A 23,411-nucleotide genomic window follows, 5' to 3' on the forward strand; every position below is an offset into this window, starting at 1 on the left:
GCCATATATGGGGTGCATGGGGTCCCTGTATTCCTGGGAGCTATTATGTAGAGCGGCAGGGAGAGCCATGTATGGGGTGCATGGGGGTCCCTGTATTCCTGGGAGCTATTATGTAGAGCGGCAGGGAGAGCCATGTATGGGGTGCATGGGGGTCCCTGTATTCCTGGGAGCTATTATGTAGAGCGGCAGGGAGAGCCATGTATGGGGTGCATGGGGGTCCCTGTATTCCTGGGAGCTATTATGTAGAGCGGCAGGGAGAGCCATGTATGGGGTGCATGGGGGTCCCTGTATTCCTGGGAGCTATTATGTAGAGCGGCAGGGAGAGCCATGTATGGGGTGCATGGGGGTCCCTGTATTCCTGGGAGCTATTATGTAGAGCGGCAGGGAGAGCCATGTATGGGGTGCATGGGGGTCCCTGTATTCCTGGGAGCTATTATGTAGAGCGGCAGGGAGAGCCATGTATGGGGTGCATGGGGGTCCCTGTATTCCTGGGAGCTATTATGTAGAGCGGCAGGGAGAGCCATGTATGGGGTGCATGGGGTCCCTGTATTCCTGGGAGCTATTATGTAGAGCGGCAGGGAGAGCCATATATGGGGTGCATGGGGTCCCTGTATTCCTGGGAGCTATTATGTAGAGCGGCAGGGAGAGCCATGTATGGGGTGCATGGGGGTCCCTGTATTCCTGGGAGCTATTATGTAGGGAGCGGCAGGGAGAGCCATATATGGGGTGCATGGGGGTCCCTGTATTCCTGGGAGCTATTATGTAGAGCGGCAGGGAGAGCCATATATGGGGTGCATGGGGGTCCCTGTATTCCTGGGAGCTATTATGTAGAGCGGCAGGGAGAGCCATGTATGGGGTGCATGGGGGTCCCTGTATTCCTGGGAGCTATTATGTAGAGCGGCAGGGAGAGCCATATATGGGGTGCATGGGGGTCCCTGTATTCCTGGGAGCTATTATGTAGAGCGGCAGGGAGAGCCATGTATGGGGTGCATGGGGGTCCCTGTATTCCTGGGAGCTATTATGTAGAGCGGCAGGGAGAGCCATGTATGGGGTGCATGGGGGTCCCTGTATTCCTGGGAGCTATTATGTAGAGCGGCAGGGAGAGCCATGTATGGGGTGCATGGGGGTCCCTGTATTCCTGGGAGCTATTATGTAGAGCGGCAGGGAGAGCCATGTATGGGGTGCATGGGGGTCCCTGTATTCCTGGGAGCTATTATGTAGAGCGGCAGGGAGAGCCATGTATGGGGTGCATGGGGGTCCCTGTATTCCTGGGAGCTATTATGTAGAGCGGCAGGGAGAGCCATGTATGGGGTGCATGGGGGTCCCTGTATTCCTGGGAGCTATTATGTAGAGCGGCAGGGAGAGCCATATATGGGGTGCATGGGGGTCCCTGTATTCCTGGGAGCTATTATGTAGAGCGGCAGGGAGAGCCATATATGGGGTGCATGGGGGTCCCTGTATTCCTGGGAGCTATTATGTAGAGCGGCAGGGAGAGCCATGTATGGGGTGCATGGGGGTCCCTGTATTCCTGGGAGCTATTATGTAGAGCGGCAGGGAGAGCCATGTATGGGGTGCATGGGGGTCCCTGTATTCCTGGGAGCTATTATGTAGAGCGGCAGGGAGAGCCATGTATGGGGTGCATGGGGGTCCCTGTATTCCTGGGAGCTATTATGTAGAGCGGCAGGGAGAGCCATGTATGGGGTGCATGGGGGTCCCTGTATTCCTGGGAGCTATTATGTAGAGCGGCAGGGAGAGCCATGTATGGGGTGCATGGGGGTCCCTGTATTCCTGGGAGCTATTATGTAGGGAGCGGCAGGGAGAGCCATATATGGGGTGCATGGGGGTCCCTGTATTCCTGGGAGCTATTATGTAGAGCGGCAGGGAGAGCCATATATGGGGTGCATGGGGGTCCCTGTATTCCTGGGAGCTATTATGTAGAGCGGCAGGGAGAGCCATGTATGGGGTGCATGGGGGTCCCTGTATTCCTGGGAGCTATTATGTAAAGATTCCTCACTAGTTGTGCTTGTATCATGACGATGTCATCTGGGTGTGACCCGTTGTGTGAGGGTCAGATCTTATGTAGTCTTGTTTCCCCGATTTTGGCAGGGAATGGGTTAACGGGTCCAGTAATTGGCCGCCCCAGTGTTTATAGTCCTTGGTAAAATCTCTGGTAATTGGGTGTCCTGTTTCCTGTGAACCTCCCACTCACTAACGGGAAGGTAATGGCCTCTGGAGAATGTGCCAGGGGCCACCAAATGTTTTCCATCCTTCCCCGGCTGCATCCAGCTGGATTAATGGAACGTTCCCTGATGTTCTGTAACGTGGGCACATCTGCCTTTTTAAAGGGGTTTTCCCACAAACTAAGTTAGGCCCTATCCAGTTGATTGGTGCCCCCACCAATCAGTTATCAGTGATGAGACCCCCACAGATCCCGAGAACAATGGGGTCCCAGGTACCTCAGTCGGACCCCTTGTCGCTCCCGGAGATTAATGGAGCAGACGGCCGTGCATGACCGGTCTACTCCATACATCTCAATGGAGCCGACGGAAATTGCTGAGCGCAGCGCTCCATAATCTCCGTCAGCTCCATAGAAATGAATGGAGCAGAACGGTCATGTGCAGCCGTCTGCTCCATTACTCTCTGGGAGCAACAAGGTGTCGTCCTCGTGATTTGTGGGGGTCTCATCACTGAGACCCCCACCAATCAGCAAGTTAGGCCCAATCCTGTGGATAGAATACAGCATGTGACATCCTGTGCGTGGTTTTCCAGTTATACCGGGTGCGCCAGAGTATTTGCCTTTCTCTGTTTCCCTGGTCCCATGGCACAGTCCTTGAGTCCAGTATTTACACCTATGGGATACAGGAGGGACCAAGATACCAACCTCTGACTACAGTGCGTTTGTTTGTAGTCTGTAACCATGGAGATACCCTTTAAATGTATATAGTTATTGGTAATAAATGTGAAATATTTCTGATGACAAAGTTGCTTAAATTACCATAGTTATCTGTGACACATTTGGTGCCTTAACAATGTGCAAAAGTCCTCAATCCCTTTAAATGCTGAACCCGCTACAATAAAGTTGCAGAGTAAATTAGTATTTATTTATTTATTATAACCGGACTTTCCATTTGTATCTGTTTTCCCAGTTTTTCGCATGCATTTGGTATCATAGATACATCTTCAAAGAGACCTTGAGACTGATGCGCTCCGGGGAGATAACGAACAATCCTCTCATTAATATTACATGCCGCAGATCGCAGGGCATTTTATTAGCTGGGAATATATTGCAGCCGCACATTTTACAATCACTTACAGATGGAAACCTCAGAATAACAAAATAATTGCCCATTGTGGTCTGGATTCTGTATAGCTGTCCGGTATCTGGTGGTGTTCATCCAGATCTTCCTGGTTTATGAATACAATCCTAGAACTACAGTGACCACTGACACCCAGGGAAAGCACAATAGATGTCCCTGATGCATTTATTATAAGTTATTAGTACAGGTGGTCCCCTACTTAAGAACACCCGACTTACATACGACCCCTAGTTACAAACGGACCTCTGGATATTGGTCATTTCTTGTACTTTAGTCCTAGGCTACAATAATCAGCTGTAACAGTTATCACAGGCGTCTGTAATGAAGCTTTATTGTTACTCCTGGTTCTTATGATAATCCAACATTTTTAAAATCCAATTGTCACAGAGACCGAAAAAATTTTGGCTGGGATTACAATGATAAAATATACAGTTCCGACTTACATATAAATTCAGCTTAAGAACAAACCTACAGACCCTATCTTGTATGTAACCCGGGGGCTGCCTGTAGTTATTTTTTGTGTTACAGTTCTATTTTGCAACTTGTTTTCAGTCTCTAGTATCAGGTGTGTATTTCGGCTGAACTAGGACCATGCAGGGTGCAGCCATTATTAGGTATTGTTTTGGGAGAGATGTGTAATTAGACCTTTGTATATGATGTTAGTAGCAGCAGGACTGTGATAAATGGTTTTATATTCCAGGATTGTAGCTTCTCCAAGTGCACTGGAGTTTTTTTCCTTTACACTGCTGTACTCTGTGCTCTCTGCAGCCAGTGTTGGGTATTGTCCATAGTGAGATGTGCAAGCATATCTCTGTGTATGAAGTTAGTAGCAGCAGGACTGTGAAATATAAATGTGTTTTCTACGATTGTCTTGGGGTTGTGTCCTCACACTGATGTGCTTTCTGCAGCCTGTGTTGGTTATTGTCCCTGCAGTGATGTGTGCCCATACCTTTTTGTATGCTGTTAGTAGCAGCAGGACTATGAAAATATACATTTCTATTTCAGGCTTGTAGCTTCTCCATGTGCACTAGGGGCGTGTCCTCACACTGCTGTGCTCTTAGATCTGCTGTACTGCCCCTCCCCTCTGTACGGAGGACATACTGTATCAGTCTTTTTGTTTGGCTGCTTCATCTGGTGCTCAGCTCTCTACATTGAATTGCTTCACAGCACTTCCCCTCTCTTAGAGCACAGCAGTGTGAGGACAATACAATTCGGCAACATAGTTGTAGGAAATCCTTAGTTAATCTGGGGTCTGTGTAGGTTTTTAGCCTCTGGATGTGAGGGGGAAGGTATTTTAAATCACTGACAGCAAGCAGAGCTATTAAAAATGCATCACAATCTGGATGACCAAAGACATATCTGAAGTTGATTTTCTATATTTTGTATGTAAATAAGAAGCCTCTGCTGTTATTTTGCACCCAATTCAGAGACGACTCTTCCGACGCGCGTTACTCTTACGGATTCTCGTAATTGCATTCGCCGTTCTGTATATATAATAATAGCCATATCAATTGTTCTGTAATCTCCTCTCATCTCCAGCTCATGTCCACTTTAATTAAAAATCTAAGATGCGCACAGTGTGACACCAGGAAGTCGGAGCGACACGTAGGAAGCGCAAAATCCTGAATAGTCAGATTGTAGGAATTCTGCTCCATACAGTGTGGAAGACATTGGACTATTCGGTTAAGTGGAAAAAATGTATAAAACTTTTAATATGAAATATGGAGACTTGTAAATATTCTGGAATGTATAACCAGGGGCCATAATATCCCTAATTATATTTTCATGTTAACAATCAAGGTTTTACAAAGGTCCTGGAAATAAGAGCGGACTAATTGGTCTGGTGTGAATTGGCCCTTTGTAGGAACGGAAACCAGGTCTACTATAAAAGAGGGAAATGGAGCATTACCATGTGCCGAATAATACCGTATATGTGATTAAAAAATCTACCTATAGGCCAGATGTGAGGCAGCTGCATTGGGGAGTGCGGTGATAATACTGCCCCCCTATGTACAAGAATATAACTACTATAATACTGCCCCCTATGTACAAGAATATAACTACTATAATACTGCCCCCTATGTACAGGAATATAACTACTATAATACTGCCCCTATGTACAGGAATATAACTACTATAATACTGCCCCCTATGTACAAGAATATAACTACTATAATACTGCCCCCTATGTACAGGAATATAACTACTATAATACTGCCCCCTATGTACAAGAATATAACTACTATAATACTGCCCCCTATGTACAAGAATATAACTACTATAATACTGCCCCCTATGTACAAGAATATAACTACTATAATACTGCCCCCTATGTACAAGAATATAACTACTATAATACTGCCCCCTATGTACAGGAATATAACTACTATAATACTGCCCCTATGTACAGGAATATAACTACTATAATACTGCCCCCTATGTACAAGAATATAACTACTATAATACTGCCCCCTATGTACAGGAATATAACTACTATAATACTGCCCCCTATGTACAGGAATATAACTACTATAATACTGCCCCCTATGTACAAGAATATAACTACTATAATACTGCCCCCTATGTACAGGAATATAACTACTATAATACTGCCTCCTATGTATAAGAATATAACTACTATAATACTGCCCCCTATGTACAAGAATATAACTACTATAATACTGCCCCCTATGTACAGGAATATAACTACTATAATACTGCCCCCTATGTACAAGAATATAACTACTATAATACTGCCTCCTATGTACAAGAATATAACTGCTATAATACTGCTCCCTATGTACAGGAATATAACTACTATAATACTGCCCCCTATGTACAAGAATATAACTACTATAATACTGCCCCCTATGTACAAGAATATAACTACTATAATACTGCCCCCTATGTACAAGAATATAACTACTATAATACTGCCCGCTATGTACAAGAATATAACTACTATAATACTGCCCCTATGTACAGGAATATAACTACTATAATACTGCCCCCTATGTACAAGAATATAACTACTATAATACTGCCCCTATGTACAAGAATATAACTACTATAATACTGCCCTCTATGTACAAGGATATAACTACTATAATACTGCCCTCTATGTACAAGAATATAACTACTATAATACTGCCCTCTATGTACAAGAATATAACTACTATAATACTGCCCCCTATGTACAAGAATATAACTACTATTATACTGCCCCCTATGTACAAGAATATTACTACTATAATACTGCCCCCTATGTACAAGAATATAACTACTATAATACTGCCCCCTATGTACAGGAATATAACTACTATAATACTGCCCCCTATGTACAGGAATATAACTACTATAATACTGCCCCCTATGTACAGGAATATATCTACTATAATACTGCCCCCTATGTACAGAAATATATCTACTATAATACTGCCTCCTATGTACAAGAATATAACTACTATAATACTGCCTCCTATGTACAAGAATATAACTACTATAATACTGACCCCTATGTACAGGAATATAACTACTATAATACTGCCTCCTATGTACAGGAATATAACTACTATAATACTGCCCCCTATGTACAGGAATATAACTACTATAATACTGCCCCTTATGTACAGGAATATAACTACTATAATACTGCCCCTATGTACAGGAATATAACTATTATAATACTGCCCCCTATGTACAGGGATATAACTACTATAATACTGCCCCCTATGTACAGGGATATAACTACTATAATACTGCTCCCTATGTATAAGAATATAACTACCATAATACTGCCCCCTATGTACAAGAATATAACTACTATAATACTACCCCTATGTACAAGAATATAACTACTATAATACTGCCCCCTATGTACAGGGATATAACTACTATAATACTGCCTCCTATGTACAAGAATATAACTACTATAATACTACCCCTATGTACAAGAATATAACTACTATAATACTGCCCCCTATGTACAGGAATATAACTACTATAATACTGCCCCTATGTACAGGAATATAACTACTATAATACTGCCCCTATGTACAGGAATATAACTACTATAATACTGCCCCCTATGTACAGGAATATAACTACTATAATACTGCCCCTATGTACAGGAATATAACTATTATAATACTGCCCCCTATGTACAGGAATATAACTACTATAATACTGCCCCTATGTACAGGGATATAACTACTATAATACTGCCCCCTATGTACAGGGATATAACTACTATAATACTGCCCCCTATGTACAGGGATATAACTACTATAATACTGCCTCCTATGTACAAGAATATAACTACTATAATACTACCCCCTATGTACAGGAATATAAATACTATAATACTGCCCCCTATGTACAGGAATATAACTACTATAATACTGCCCCCTATGTACAAGAATATAACTACTATAATACTGCCCCCTATGTACAGGAATATAACTACTATAATACTACCCCCTATGTACAGGAATATAACTACTATAATACTACCCCCTATGTACAGGAATATAACTACTATAATACTTCCCCCTATGTACAGGAATATAACCACTATAATACTGCCCCCTATGTACAGGAATATAACTACTATAATACTGATCCCTATGTACAAGAATATAACTACTATAATACTGCCCCCTATGTACAGGAATATAACTACTATAATACTGCCCCCTATGTACAGGAATATAACTACTATAATACTGCCCCCTATGTACAAGAATATAACTACTATAATACTGCCCCCTATGTACAGGAATATAACTACTATAATACTGCCCCCTATGTACAAGAATATAACTACTATAATACTGCCCCCTATGTACAGGAATATAACTACTATTATACTGCCCCCTATGTACAAGAATATAACTACTATAATACTTCCCCTATGTACAAGAATATAACTACTATAATACTGCCCCCTATGTACAGGAATATAACTACTATAATACTGCCCCCTATGTACAGGAATATAACCACTATAATACTACCCCCTATGTACAAGAATATAACTACTATAATACTACCCCCTATGTACAGGGATATAACTACTATAATACTGCCCCCTATGTACAAGAATATAACTGCAAAGTTAGTCTGTGGTTGCATTGCCCCATAAATTCATAAATCATACTAACTTTTTAATACATTGGGGCACATTTACTTACAGGGTCACCGCAGTGAAATTGCTATTTCCGTGTATAATGCTGCATGCGGAGATTCGCTAAGATTGTGCGCCTGAAATCATGAATGTGTCGCCTCCCCGCTCAGGGCCCGAGTTCACCATCTTTTTATTGGTGCATGTAAGTGCATTGTCTTGCGACACAATTTAAAAGTTAAATACCACGCTCAGTCCAATCAGTCCGCCCCATAAATTGTGTCGCATATAAGCAGCTGTGCCGCAATCCCAGTGCAGACACTTCTTTAATACCTGTGCAGGCCGTTTTGGCGCAACCCTTAGTAAATGAGCCCCATTGTGTTTCACTTTTTTGCTGTCAGTGAGACCCTTCTTGTTTAGGGTAGTTACTGATGCTTCTTGCAGCGGAGGGTTTGTCCCATTTCTCTCCAGACTACAGTCCACAGCTGATACATTGTAACAGACCGGTGCTGTGTACAGATCCTGTGTCCCAGGACTTTCCATGGAACCAGTAAGATGAATATTCAGTTTTCCTTCCCGTTTAGTGCAGATTGTGCCGGTGGCCATTGGCAGGGCCGGTACCTCGGCAGCCGTCACATACGGGCAGTGTCCCTGGTAGTGAAGGCGGCAGTGTTGTGGGAGGGCCCCGGGCTCTGCCGCCATCTGTTTCCTCTTACGGCTCTGGATTGGAGTCATATAGGAGGTGTCCACTCGCTCCCGGTCACATTACACGCCAGAGCCGCAGCCTCCAACATATGGTACCTATTTCTCTGGCCGTTCGTCTTCGTCCTAACCTTCAGCTCCACTGATTGCATTCTGGCAAATTGTCAGACGCCTGATTGCGGAGAACCTTGGTCGGGGTCCCCCCATGGCTTTAACTATTTCCTGACCTAAAAGTGAACACTGGTCCTGTCTTAAAGGGGATGACTCCATATCTTGGTCACGGATGCAGTGGTTCATCTACCAAGATTTCCCAGACCTGGTTCTGTACATTCCCTGCTTAAAGGGAATATCTTAAGGTGTTGCCTTACAGACTGCAGGCACATATGAGATCAGGCCAAGGCCCACACTGCTGTGAACGCTACGCTAGCGCCACGTGTGACCGCACCCTCACCAGACCTTTCTGCATGTTCGTAGACGCATGACTGCCGGATTGTACTGGCCACGTACAATGTTGTAAACTGTGAATTATTACATGCGGTCAGGATTTTATTAGATATAAATACATATTCACATTCACTGACAGCAAGTGGAGATCTTATAATGCTGAAGATTTCCAGCTTTAAAGTGAGTGAGGTTCTAGTAACAGGCTATTTTAAAGAGCGCCCCCTCTCTCTTGGGAGGACCTACCCTGTCCTGTGCCCCATTAGTTTGAATGAAATACTTAATTTCTCCTCCGGGGGCGCTGCAGGAGAGAAGGTTCAGTTGAGGGGCTCGAGGTCTGGGCAGGAGATCATTTTGCAGTCGTTATCTATAGACCCTTTGAACTGTGTTTGGTAGCGCACCCCTTTATCGGGCTAGGTGAGGAGGGCCATGCTGCTGCGGAACCTCATTGTGGTCGGGCCTGAACGGAGATGTTGTTCTTGGCCACAAAGCTTGCTCTTGTTTGCCTGCGGTGTATGATGAGTGTCCCTGTGTGACCATGATTGGAGTAGTAATCCCCGGCGTCTCATGACCTTCATGTGAGAAGAATTGCTCCTTTCACTGACATTCTCCTCTCATGATTACAAGGTTAAACCCAAGACATTACCGCCTTCCCCTCCCCCGCATTTCTCTAGTCCCTTGTATATATTTGTTATATGTATTTTTTTCAATATAAAATGTGGTAAAAAATAGTTCACCTTTAAATACAGGTGTATGTTGTTGTTCTCTGTTATCAGCCAGTGTAGGTGGAGTGGAGACTTCATGCACATTGTCATCTTCTCATCGTCCTCACCACAGAATGTTGTTTTATTGCTGAATTTTTCAATTTCCAAATTTTTCCTACCAAATTTTGCACCGTCCGGTGGTTAAAGGGATTGTCGCAAAGTAGAATAGCGCTAGAGCTGTGTCCAGGTTGTATACGGTAATGCAGCTTAGTTCCCTTAGAGTAAAGAGGGCAAGATGAGATGCAGTACCTACTATAACCTCTAAACGGACGTGGTGCTGTTTCTGGAAAAATACATGTTGCTTTTTCTAAAATTGAACATCCCCTTTAAGATAAATTGAAATCCTAATTGTGACTAAATTATGGTTTGGATCACAACATCATCTGAAAATCGATTGGTATCAGTGCTTAAAGGGAAAACATTGCTTCTGTCTTCTAAAAATAGCGCCACGTCTGTATTCAGGTTATGTGTGGTATTGCAGCTCAGTCCCATTCACTTTTAATAGAGTTAAACTGCGATACCAGACACAGCCGGTCATCATGAAACAAAGCGGCCGGGGGTCTAATGTGGAGTAAGATTGTTCGATTGATCCTTTAACACTTCTATTGATTGCTTTTCCTTGGATGTAATTCCGATCACCCACGGACCCCTTTAATTTTCTGACCACACCCACAAGGAGTGTTTACAAGTTGCAGTAATCCAAAGGGACGGCTGTCAGTGAATAAGGTCAGATACAGAGCTGGATACACTGATGGGGGGGCTCCAGGACTTGTGGCAGATCTCGGCATATTGTTACATTGTTGCATTGTTACATTGTTGCATTGTTTACATAATATCCCCCCCCAGGATTCTATATCATAGCTGTATATGGCTGTATACAGATGCCTGTGTATTTCGGGGTGCACTTCTGTGTTTTCTGCTCTTGTTTGTCTGGCTGCAGGATTTTCGCGGCGGCTCAGCCTCCGTTCTTCAGTAAATAAGGAAAGGGGGGGGGGGCGGTTATATTTCTGGCATTTTGCTAGCAATTATTTCGTAGCCTCGGGGAAGAATGGGAAGACGTTATCTGCGATCCGCGGGGTGACTAGACCTCCTCACAGAATGGCACAGTCCTAATTTAATGTGGATTTACGAGTTTTTTTGGTAGTCTGTGAGAATGGCAGATCCGCTAATAGGGTTCTTTTTTTTAACTGCACAATTTTTAATGAAAACCAGAACAGCGCTTCGCCCGAAAGTTCAAAGTGTACCGCTGGCGAGCGAGGTGCGGGCACATGGTGGTTAAATAAGGCTCCCAGGTTTAGCTCGGGGAAGTTAATTGTTAATATTGAAGATTTATATTTTGTCCAAATTGGGATTTTTGATATATTCCATAGACAATTTATATTGGAATTTTAGGAATAATTGGGGTTAGGGTGTGAAGAATTTGAAGGGAACCCCATTAGCTATGTTGAGATTATTGTGGGTAGGTGTTAAGTTTCCCTACAGCTCCCCCACAGGGGAAATAACGTATTGCACAATGTCCCTTAAAGTCCATAGATAAGGTATAATTTAGGGAACCCCTGAGGTCTGAGCCTCCACACTGTCCGGAGGAGGTGCTCAACCTGTCGCTTATAGATGAGTAACGGGATCTTTTGTGGGATCAGTGAGGGATTCCAGTACTTTGTACTCCCCATAAGCACATTACTCTGTAAATAGAAGACGGTATTAAATATTAGGCCAACCCCTTTAACATAGAACTCCTTAAAGGGAATGTATCAGCAGATATGACCATACCGACTGCAGTCAGTGTTCGGTATTGTCCCTGGAGAGATGTTTAATGTGATTGAAGTATCTGAGCAGTGCACCTCCTGTAGTATAAGGTGAATGCCGCGTGCTGCTGTTGGTAGCCATCCACCCTTAGCCCTTTAAAGCCCAGAATCTTTTTTTGGCTCTATGAATCTCACAGGGAATTTACAATGGAAGAGATTTATTGCCGCCTTATAGAGCTGCAGGTGCATATTGCTAAAATTCTCCAATTCTCAGGGGCCACAGTATAAGGGCCTGTGATGGGAAGAGGGAAATCAAATCCATCATTGTATCAAAGTTGGAGTGGGGGGGGGGGGGGTGACTTGTCATACAGGCATGTGGTGTCATCACATTTTCAGCAGAATGTAATATATCCTTTCTATATAGTGATATGTTTTATCCCCAATTATTAGTCTCTCAACCTTTTTTCTGTTTTTTTTATTTTTTATTTCTACAGAGAATATTCAATTCATTTGTGTATACAGAGAAGATATCAAATGGTGAAAGTGAAGTCCAACAAGTAAGTTCTAAGTATTATAATGTTCCTCGTGTAATATCTACTATGTACAGGAATATAACTACTATAATACTGCCTCCTATGTACAGGAATATAACTACTATAATACTGCCCCCTATGTACAAGGATATAACTACTATAATACTGCCCCCTATGTACAGGAATATAACTACTATAATACTGCCCCCTATGTACAAGAATATTACTATAATACTGCCCCCTATGTACAGGAATATAACTACTATAATACTGCCCCCTATGTACAAGAATATAACTACTATAATACTGGCCCCTATGTACAAGAATATAACTACTATAATACTGGCCCCTATGTACAAGAATATAACTACTATAATACTGCCTCCTATGTACAGGAATATAACTACTATAATACTGCCCCCTATGTACAAGAATATAACTACTATAATACTGCCCCTATGTACAAGAATATAACTACTATAATACTGCCCCCTATGTACAAGAATATAACTACTATAATACTGCCCCCTATGTACAAGAATATAACTACTATAATACTGCCCCCTATGTACAAGAATATAACTACTATAATACCGCCCCCTATGTACAGGAATATAACTACTATAATACTGGCCCCTATGTACAAGAATATAACTACTATAATACTGGCCCCTATGTACAAGAATATAACTACTATAATACTGCCCCCTATGTACAAGAATGTAACTACTATAATACTGCCCCCTATGTACAAGAATGTAACTACTATAATACTGGCCCCTATGTACAAGAATATAACTACTATAATACTGGCCCCTATGTACAAGAATATAACTACTATAATACTGCCCCCTATGTACAGGAATATAACTACTATAATACTGGCCCCTATGTACAAGAATATAACTACTATAATACTGGCCCCTATGTACAAGAATATAACTACTATAATACTGCCCCCTATGTACAAGAATGTAACTACTATAATACTGCCCCCTATGTACAAGAATATAACTACTATAGTACTGCCCCCTATGTACAAGACTATAACTACTATAATACTGCCCCTATGTACAAGAATATAACTACTATAATACTGCCCCCTATGTACAAGAATATAACTACTATAATACTGCCCCCTATGTACAGGAATATAACTACTATAATACTGCCCCCTATGTACTGGAATATAACTACTATAATACTGCCCCCTATGTACAGGAATATAACTACTATAATACTGCCCCCTATGTACAGGAATATAACTACTATAATACTGCCCCCTATGTACAAGAATATAACTACTATAATACTGCCCCCTATGTACAAGAATATAACTACTATAATACTGCCCCCTATGTACAAGAATATCACTACTATAATACTGCCCCCCTATGTACAGGAATATAACTACTATAATACTGCCCCCTATGTACTGGAATATAACTACTATAATACTGCCCCCTATGTACAGGAATATAACTACTATAATACTGCCCCCTATGTACAAGAATATAACTACAATAATACTGCCACTATGTACAAGAATATAACTACAATAATACTGCCACTATGTACAAGAATATAACTACTATAATACTGCCCCCCTATGTACAAGAATATAACTACTATAATACTGCCTCCTATATACAGGAATATAACTACTATAATACTGTCCCCTATGTACAGGAATATAACTACTATAATACTGCCCCCTATGTACAAGAATATAACTACTATAATACTGCCCCCTATGTACAGGAATATAACTACTATAACACTGCCCCCTATGTACAGGAATATAACTACTATAATACTGCTCCCTATGTACAGGAATATAACTACTATAATACTGCCCCCTATGTACAGGAATATAACTACTATAATACTGCCCCCTATGTACAAGAATATAACTACTATAATACTACCCCCTATGTACAGGAATATAACTACTATAATACTGCCCCCTGTGTACAAGAATATAACTACTATAATACTGCCCCCTATGTACAGGAATATAACTACTATAATACTGTCCCCTATGTACAGGAATATAACTACTATAATACTGCCCCCTGTGTACAAGAATATAACTACTATAATACTGCCCCCTATGTACAGGAATATAACTACTATAATACTGTCCCCTATGTACAGGAATATAACTACTATAATACTGCCCCCTATGTACAGGAATATAACTACTATAATACTGTCCCCTATGTACAGGAATATCACTACTATAATACTGCCCCCTATGTACGGCTCTGCACCAGTTGGCGGGTGTATAAATAAACCCTCATATATAATCCGGTGCTGGCATTCCTTCAGACTGTGAAAGATCATGTTACTGAAAGGTTTGATGACCCTTGACCTTAAGAATTTGAGGCCAATGAGCTGCAGCGGGTTAGGAAGAGTTAATGCACTTGTCCTGAATACACAGTTCCCCTCTGTCAGGCCCCTTGTAAACTGATCCGGTGACATCATCAGAATGGCAGGACCATCTCCCAGCCGGAGCGGGGCTGGAGGATAAACAGGGCGGGTGAGGTTTGTCTTTCAGCACGGGCGGCCGCCGCTGCAGATTGTATAATGAGCTCCGGCCCCAGGAAGTTTTACTAAGTTGTTGCATTAAGTGCCCATGACTCAACAGCAGCGCTCTCTTACAGACACATCACAATCTACATACTTCAGATTCAGCAAGCCTCATAGGTAACCACTGAGGCCGGTGCTGCCCTTCATCTAAATGGCTAATTAAAGGGGTTTTCTCCCATCATGTAATAAAGGATAGAAATAAATGTATCACAATACACCCCCCCCCCCTCCTCATTCCCCCCCTGCATAATTTCATCCATGTTTTTAAAAATCTTCTCTTAAAGGCATTTACACAACAAGGAAGTTTTGATCGGATACATTTAACCCTTTAACTACTGGGGGGCAGTGTCTGCTGATGTTCCGATTTTCTCTTTCTGTGCTGTCCAACACTACACAGCAAGACTGTACAAAGGAAAGTGGCGTAGAAAGAAGAAAGGGAAGTGCTCCGGCTGCCATGGCCCCGCCCACAGGGCACCAAGCTCCCAATTTACATAAATGCAACAATGTTATTTTCTCTGAAACAACGTTTCCCCTGGAAATGAGAGAGGTGTATGAGGAGGGGGGTATAAAGTGCCCCACACAATGCTGCATTTACCCGGTGTCTGGAGATCCCCTTTAAATAATCACCAATTATTTACCTGTATTATCGGTCATCCCTCATCTCTATAAACATGGATTTATTCTTTGGCTTGGCCAAGCTTATTCCTAAAGTAGGGAATGGAGACGATGCCGCTTATCTCTGGACCTAGCCCCGGGGTGCGGAGGCCCCCAATATACTCTGTCGTCACATCCCCCTTACAAGTTGTGAGTTACGGGTTGTGTGCGTCCTGTTCCATAGGACATAAGCAGATACATTGTTTCAGTATGTGCCGGTAGCAGCCATTGCTCTGCTCCTCCCCCCCCAACGTGTTGTGTAAATGCTCTGATTTATCGAGTGCCAAAATCTTACAATTTAATTGAAATGAGTTTCCGTTTGGCTATAGGATTAAGGTCGGAGTGTTGATATCTTTAGGGCTTTACACCCAGCAGCCGGAGGTTATTTATGGGGGTCTCTTAACCTGTTTGTTCCTCCTCAACGGTTGCCATTAAGTCTCTTCACCACAGAGAGACCGGTGACCGGACTGATCGGTGTGGAATGTGTAAATCTATCCCTTAAAGGGGTGTCCTACTACTGTATGTTATATTTATTGTATGGATTGTGTAAAACTAAAGTGATTCCCCATTTATGTGTATTTAAAACAATCCTGAAAAACTATGACGTTTCCTTTAGGTGCAGGGACACAGTATGGCGCCACCTAGTGTTCACAATGTATACGTCCACCTAATGAGCTGACTGCTGGTGGACGCACATGCTCAGTTACTTTCCTCAGAGTCGGGTCGCTTTATAATGATACTTTCTACGCTGCAGGACAGTCAATAGAAATAGGCTCTTGCCCTGCTTGTCAGGAGAGGAGCAGAGTCTCTGCAGTACGTACAAACCCAATCCTCTGCCCAGATTGGGTTCCTGAGGCATGCTGGGAGTTGTAGTATGACATAGACCATTGAGTCCATTATGGAGACGGCCTGTGCCCCGTCCTCCCTCCCTGTCGCTCGCCGGCTCTGGATTCATATTCGCGAGCCGCTCTTGATGATGATTTTTTTTTTCTTTGCCTTTGAGATGTCATTTTTCATCCGAAAAGGGGGTTTCTTTTGAGATGCAAAGTTTTTAAGGGCGCGACGTTACGGAGCGGCTCGGGGGATCCTGTGCGGAGAAACAAAAAGGACGCCTGGGGAAAATTAAGGCAGATAAAAGGAACGGATAGGCCGGATAAAACGCAACGCCTCCCATTGAAATCACAAAAGGGATTGATATTCAAAGGGACGTTTGAGGTTTTCTTGTAAGAGGAAAATAAAATCCACTTACAAAACATATTTACATATTTAACGCGGCCGCATCTCCCATCGGCCACCGCGAGAACTGATATAAGTTACTTGCCGTCTGCTGGCACTTTGCTGGTTGGGGCCACACAGACGACACCCGGGACCTCCTAACCTTGTAGGGTGCAGGCCTCTCCATAAATACTGGGTCTATTACATCCCGGGACAATGAGGTCTTGTCCCGTCTCCATAGCAAAATAGCGCGCTGCCATTGATGCTGCATTAACACCGCCGCCCGATCCGCATCCGACAATCTGTCTCCTTGTCCTAAACATGCAACTCAGGGCGGCCATATTACAGCCCACACATATAGAGGCGGCCGATCAGTAACTGAGCTGATTCTTAATCAACCAAATTCAATAATTTATAAATAATGGACCCCACCCCTATTTTGGAGAGTTTTGTCCTTCTGGAGGACCTAAAGTTGTAATACCTTATATCCCCTGCGGGGGCTTTGCAGGTATGTGGAGCACTTGCTAGCAGCTGTCCTACAGATCTGAGCTGATTTTGTTGGGAGCCCTTTTGATACAAGCTACTTAATCTGTAAAGTGGTATGGAAATTGATGGCTCTATATAAAGATTATCATTAATTATAACAAAAATAAAAGATTACACAAAATTATTTACAAAAATATACAATATTCACATCTGGACGCTTCTTGTAGAAACTGGGCGGCTCCTTTATTACCGGAATATTTTATGTCCCCCCCCCATATTCATAACTGTCACTTCCTTTGGAGGACTCAGTCGTGCAATACTTTATATCCCCTGTGGAGGCGCTGCACAGAATTGGAGGTTTCAGTAAGATCCAAGCCTGATAGACTGGATAAGCGTTTTAGTTTTATTCCAATAATATACTTTATTCACCCAAAAATCCTAACTATTTAGAAAGTCAATTATATGTTCATTATTTTAAATTTTCAGTAGGGGCGGAGCATCTGGCTATCATGTAGCTCCTCCTAGTGATGGGGATGGGCTTTACGTCCAATAACCTTATGTACCCCCTGGTGGGGGGGCGTTATCTCCCCCTTTCGTTTTCCAGGGTGACACTTCCCGGATGCAATTAATCACTTCTTACAGATTCCGGGCCTCTCCAATATTGGGATAAGATTTCACGTCAGATTTTCCCTCCTCGGAGACGTCTGCTCAGATTTTTCATTCTGATGACTGTGGGATTCGTCAAGTGATCGCTCATTATTCATTCACACAACATAAAAAACGCAATGAAGAAAAATCCTGGCCCGACGCGTTGTGTTACTAAGAATTACAGAATTCATTTGTCAATATAAATTCTCAGCAATCCATCCGGGAATTATTAATTGGAGGGATTGGATTACAAGATGAGGGTGGGAAATGTAACAACGGTTTACATCAGGGGCCCCAAAACTATAGGAATGGGAGAGGAGAGTGCGGAAAACGTATATCCAGATATTCCTGTACATAGGGGGCAGTATTATAGTAGTTATATTCTTGTACATAGGGGGCAGTATTATAGTAGTTATATTCTTGTACATAGGGGGCAGTATTATAGTAGTTATATTCTTGTACATAGGGGGCAGTATTATAGTAGTTATATCCCTGTACATAGGGGGCAGTATTATAGTAGTTATATTCCTGTACATAGGAGGCAGTATTATAGTAGTTATATTCCTGTACATAGGTGGCAGTATTATAGTAGTTATATTCCTGTACATAGGTGGCAGTATTATAGTAGTTATATTCCTGTACATAGGAGGCAGTATTATAGTAGTTATATTCCTGTACATCGGGGGCAGTATTATAGTAGTTATATTCTTGTACATAGGGGGCAGTATTATAGTAGTTATATTCTTGTACATAGGGGGCAGTATTATAGTAGTTATATTCTTGTACATAGGGGGCAGTATTATAGTAGTTATATTCTTGTACATAGGGGGCAGTATTATAGTAGTTATATTCTTGTACATAGGGAGCAGTATTATAGTAGTTATATTCTTGTACATAGGGGCAGTATTATAGTAGTTATATTCCTGTACATAGGGGGCAGTATTATAGTAGTTATATTATTGTACATAGGGGGCGGTATTATAGTAGTTATATTCCTGTACATAGGGGGCAGTATTACAGTAGTTATATTCCTGTACATAGGGGGCAGTATTACAGTAGTTATATTCCTGTACGTAGGGGGCAGTATTATAGTAGTTATATTCCTGTACGTAGGGGGCAGTATTATAGTAGTTATATTCCTGTACATGGGGGCAGTATTATAGTAGTTATATTCCTGTAGATAGGGGGCAGTATTATAGTAGTTATATTCCTGTACATAGGGGGCAGTATTATAGTAGTTACATTCCTGTACATAGGGGTCAGTATTATAGTAGTTATATTCTTGTACATAGGGGGCAGTATTATAGTAGTTATATTCTTGTACATGGGGTGCAGTATTATAGTAGTTATATGCTTGTACATAGGGGACAGTATTATAGTAGTTACATTCCTGTACATAGGGGTCAGTATTATAGTAGTTATATTCTTGTACATAGGGGGCAGTATTATAGTAGTTATATTCCTGTACATAGGGGGCAGTATTATAGCAGTTATATTCCTGTACATAGGGGGCAGTATTATAGTAGTTATATTCCTGTACATAGGGGGCAGTATTATAGTAGTTATATTCTTGTACATAGGGGGCAGTATTATAGTAGTTATATTCCTGTACATAGGTGCCAGTATTATAGTAGTTATATTCCTGTACATAGGAGGCAGTATTATAGTAGTTATATTCCTGTACATAGGGGCAGTATTATTGTAGTTATATTCTTATACATAGGGGCTGTATTATAGTAGTTATATTCCTGTACACAGGGGGCAGTATTATAGTAGTTATATAGTATTATGGCGCAGACTCTCTCCCCCCCTCTGTAGTAAATGTTCCTATAACAGGTTTTCCTTTTCTCTCCCCAGTTGGCTAAGAAGATCCGGGAGAAGTTTAATCGTTACTTGGATGTGGTGACGAGGAATAAGCAGGTGGTGGAGGCCTCGTACACGGCTCATCTCACCTCCCCGCTCACGGCCATCCAGGACTGCTGCACCATCCCGCCCTCCATGATGGAGTAAGTAACTTCCCCTCATAGTGTTCTGGACCTGTGGCCTCGCTTTACCCTTCCTCACTGCACACGTTGAGGTCTATTTCTTCCATTTCCTGGAGAATCTTCTACAGTTTCTCTTGTTTTTATACAGTTTATCAAAGTCAGAGATCAGGTTTCTAAATAAATCCCTAAATTCTTGAGAGCCAAGTGATCTGTATTACCCCGGCCTGAACCTCCGCAGTAATCCAAACAATATGTCCGCCCTCTGTGCCGCTGATTAGAAGAGACGTCTCCCCGCAGAAAGAGCCGAGCTGATGGCAGATGAGAAACACTCGGACCACCTTGTCTGTGCCGCTGATTTCCTGCCGTCCCCTCGTTCTGCACAGTGGGGTGTCAGGAAATTAAGAAGAAGTTGACCCCTAGTTTTTGATGATCTCTGGAGGTCATACGGTGCAGGGGTCATGAAACTTCAGAGCCTCTTGGATGAGGGATTAGTTACCTGCACAATTCCAAGATGGAGCAAAAACAACTGACTCTCTAGATGTCTTCCTGCATGTGGTCGGCATCATATAGAGCAGGAGCGGCTGAGCAGGTTCATACATAACAGAGGTTTCTACTTTAGTGAAAATCCTTCTTTTTTTGTGATAGTCTGGTGGGTGTTTCTTCTTTATTGATGACAGTATTTCACACTGTGACTGTAAGGTAACTGGCTGGAGCAGGAACCTCACCCGTTACCCCTGTGTCATCATGTCTGACCCTGTCCCCTCCCTACTAAGAACACGTGCATGCTCGGCTCATCTAAGCCTTGGGAGAATATAATTGATGGTTAAAGTAACAAATCTCACAGACAGGTGAGCATCCGGCCTCCTAGAAGGGGCTGCAAGAAGTTGAGGGCATCTGGTTGTGGTCCCATCCCCCCATTTTGGATATAACATGGGATGTACCCGGAAGCCACAGGACTGAAGTTGCCTGATTCGATATGATTTGCAACTTTGTATCCGTGTAGCCAGTGAACCATAGCATTTCCTGTAGGATTGGTCATATGTCCACTATACATGTCCAGCCCGCCGATCAGCTCCCAATTACTTGCAGTAACTCGTCCACTACACTGGATATCATAGTCCCCTGGTCAGAAAAGCTTTAAAAGAATTGTATACTGACTATAAAACATGGCTTCTTTCTTCTAACCGCGCCACACCTGACCCTGGTGTTTACCGGTATTACAGCTAAGCTCCACTCGTCTCTATGACCAATACTAACCGTGGTGTCAGGGGTGGTGGTGGGTTTTAGCAGAAAGCAGCCATGTTTTTTAAACCTCATATCATCCCTTTAAGCCATGATTAGACTGTGTCAGGGGGCAGAATATTACCTGTGTATTGTACAACAGGATTTGTGTTACTCCCAATAACCAGCCTGGTGCTATAAATCCCGGCCGATTATCCACAGATAAAAACCTGCATCCTTTACACCCCATGTGTCCCCAGAATTAAAGGGGTTGTCTGGAGGTTATAAAAGAGTGACTGCTTTCTTCCAAAAACAGCGCCACACCTGGCCATGGTCAGAAATGCATGGAGCTTACTTGCAGTACCTTTTCCTGCCCGTGGTCAGGTGTGGTGCTGTTTTGGGGAGAAGGCAGACCTGTTTTTCATCCTAGGACCAATTTGACAAGCTTTGTGCAGCGCTGCGTAATCTGTGCCGCTATATAAATAAAGAATTATTATTATTAGGGACAACCCCTTTAATGTTGCCAAACACCTCATCCGATGGTTATTCCACCCCCTGCCCTCGTTTTTTGGCTTGTTTGTTGCTCTCACTCCTCTCTATTTCCGCACATTTTTAACTCTTGCACAATGTGAAGTATTTTAGCGTGGTGTGAATGGAGTCCACATGACTGGCGGCCGGCGTAGAAGTGATCCGGGGCTTCAAAGCTGCTGCAAACCTCATTTCATCCTCGGCGCTGCTGATCTCCAGCTTGTAAATCCTGTAGAGGAAGAATAAACCCAACTGCAGTCTGATGGGAATTAAGTGTCTGAAGTTCAAAGCGCGGCAGCACATCAGAGCAGCTGTCAATCACGCCGCCATCTCGCCGGCCGCGGAGGGGAGCGGACGTCTCCGTAGGGAGCAGATCAAAGTGGGAGTCACCGCGCTGTTTTCTCCCTTGGGAGGCAGAGGGTTTTTTTTCGATCAGTTTTTTTCATTAAAGTGAATCCAGAAGGCACTTTCTTTCCTCCTTCCATTACTTTTTTCTAAATGCAACTTCCCTTGAAAATGAATTTCAGGCGGCTTTTTGATCTCCCGAAAGTCGGCGAAAAAACCAATTACAGTCAAATCAATGTGTTTTTTTTTCTCCCTCCTCCTCCTCTTCTTGCGGATTTCTGCGCAGTCGTCGTTCGATGTCATTTTGTTTGTAGATTTCCTGCAGCAGATAAAATTCGCCCACCTATTTTTTTATTTTTTTTTTTAACTCTTTGGCAAGCGTCCTGCTGATTTCTGGATTTCCGGCTTTGATGCCGGGTTTTGCAGTCGGTGTGGGGTTCACGTTGAGTGAACGCTGCGCCTGTCGAAAAAAAAAATCATCCTCCTTCCTGCAGCCATATAATTGATGGCGGAGCTCGGCTGCGATTTGTACAACAAGCCGCTCAGGTTTCGTCCTGCTGCGATCGTCCTGGGATAGGAACTACCCAAGTATCGGCTCATATCTAGGTCTCCTATGGTTTGGGGGTTAATAGATTAGATCTGGCCGTGCAATGGTTATCCCGGCATACAATGCACTTTACAGGGTGGGATGTTGTATATGTGATGTAGAAGGGGTCCTGCTCCAGCAACCTGCAGCAGGTTCACACTATATGCTGCTACAGAACATCTTCCATACAGGAACAACCTCTAATAGACAGCGGATCCTCTGCATTACAGGGTTAATGGATTAAGTTTGGTCTGCCTGCGTCTACCACTAGAGGGAGCTCACTGCCTACAGTGCTGCTATTGATCCAACTGTGTAACCAGTATGCAGAGAGCTCCCCCTAGTGGCAGGAGACTCACTAATCAGCTGGTTATACCCAAGTTGGATCTCCTTGCCCATAAATACACGGCTACAAAGTTTCCACCGTCCTCTCGCAGCCGAGGTGCCGGCTATTGCTTTCAGCCTCCGTGTTTTCCCTATTGAATTTTATATGGGATGTTAAATATTTTACATTTTCAGTTTATATTCTT

At 42.9% G+C, this 23,411-nt stretch overlaps 1 protein-coding gene across 2 annotated transcripts in view; it reads left to right on the forward strand.

Moving 5' to 3' along the window:
* Nucleotides 1–23,411, forward strand: part of CACHD1 (cache domain containing 1) — a 73,622-nt gene that overhangs the window by 19,728 nt on the left and 30,483 nt on the right. For both annotated transcript variants that reach the window (XM_072128746.1, XM_072128747.1), the window contains exons 2-3: nt 12,586–12,648; nt 20,077–20,225. In XM_072128746.1, the coding sequence (XP_071984847.1) occupies nt 12,586–12,648; nt 20,077–20,225 (212 nt within the window). The remainder of the gene's footprint in view (nt 1–12,585; nt 12,649–20,076; nt 20,226–23,411) is intronic.

Source organism: Engystomops pustulosus, chromosome 10 (genome assembly GCF_040894005.1).
Source record: "Engystomops pustulosus chromosome 10, aEngPut4.maternal, whole genome shotgun sequence".
Lineage (NCBI taxonomy): Eukaryota > Metazoa > Chordata > Amphibia > Anura > Leptodactylidae > Engystomops > Engystomops pustulosus.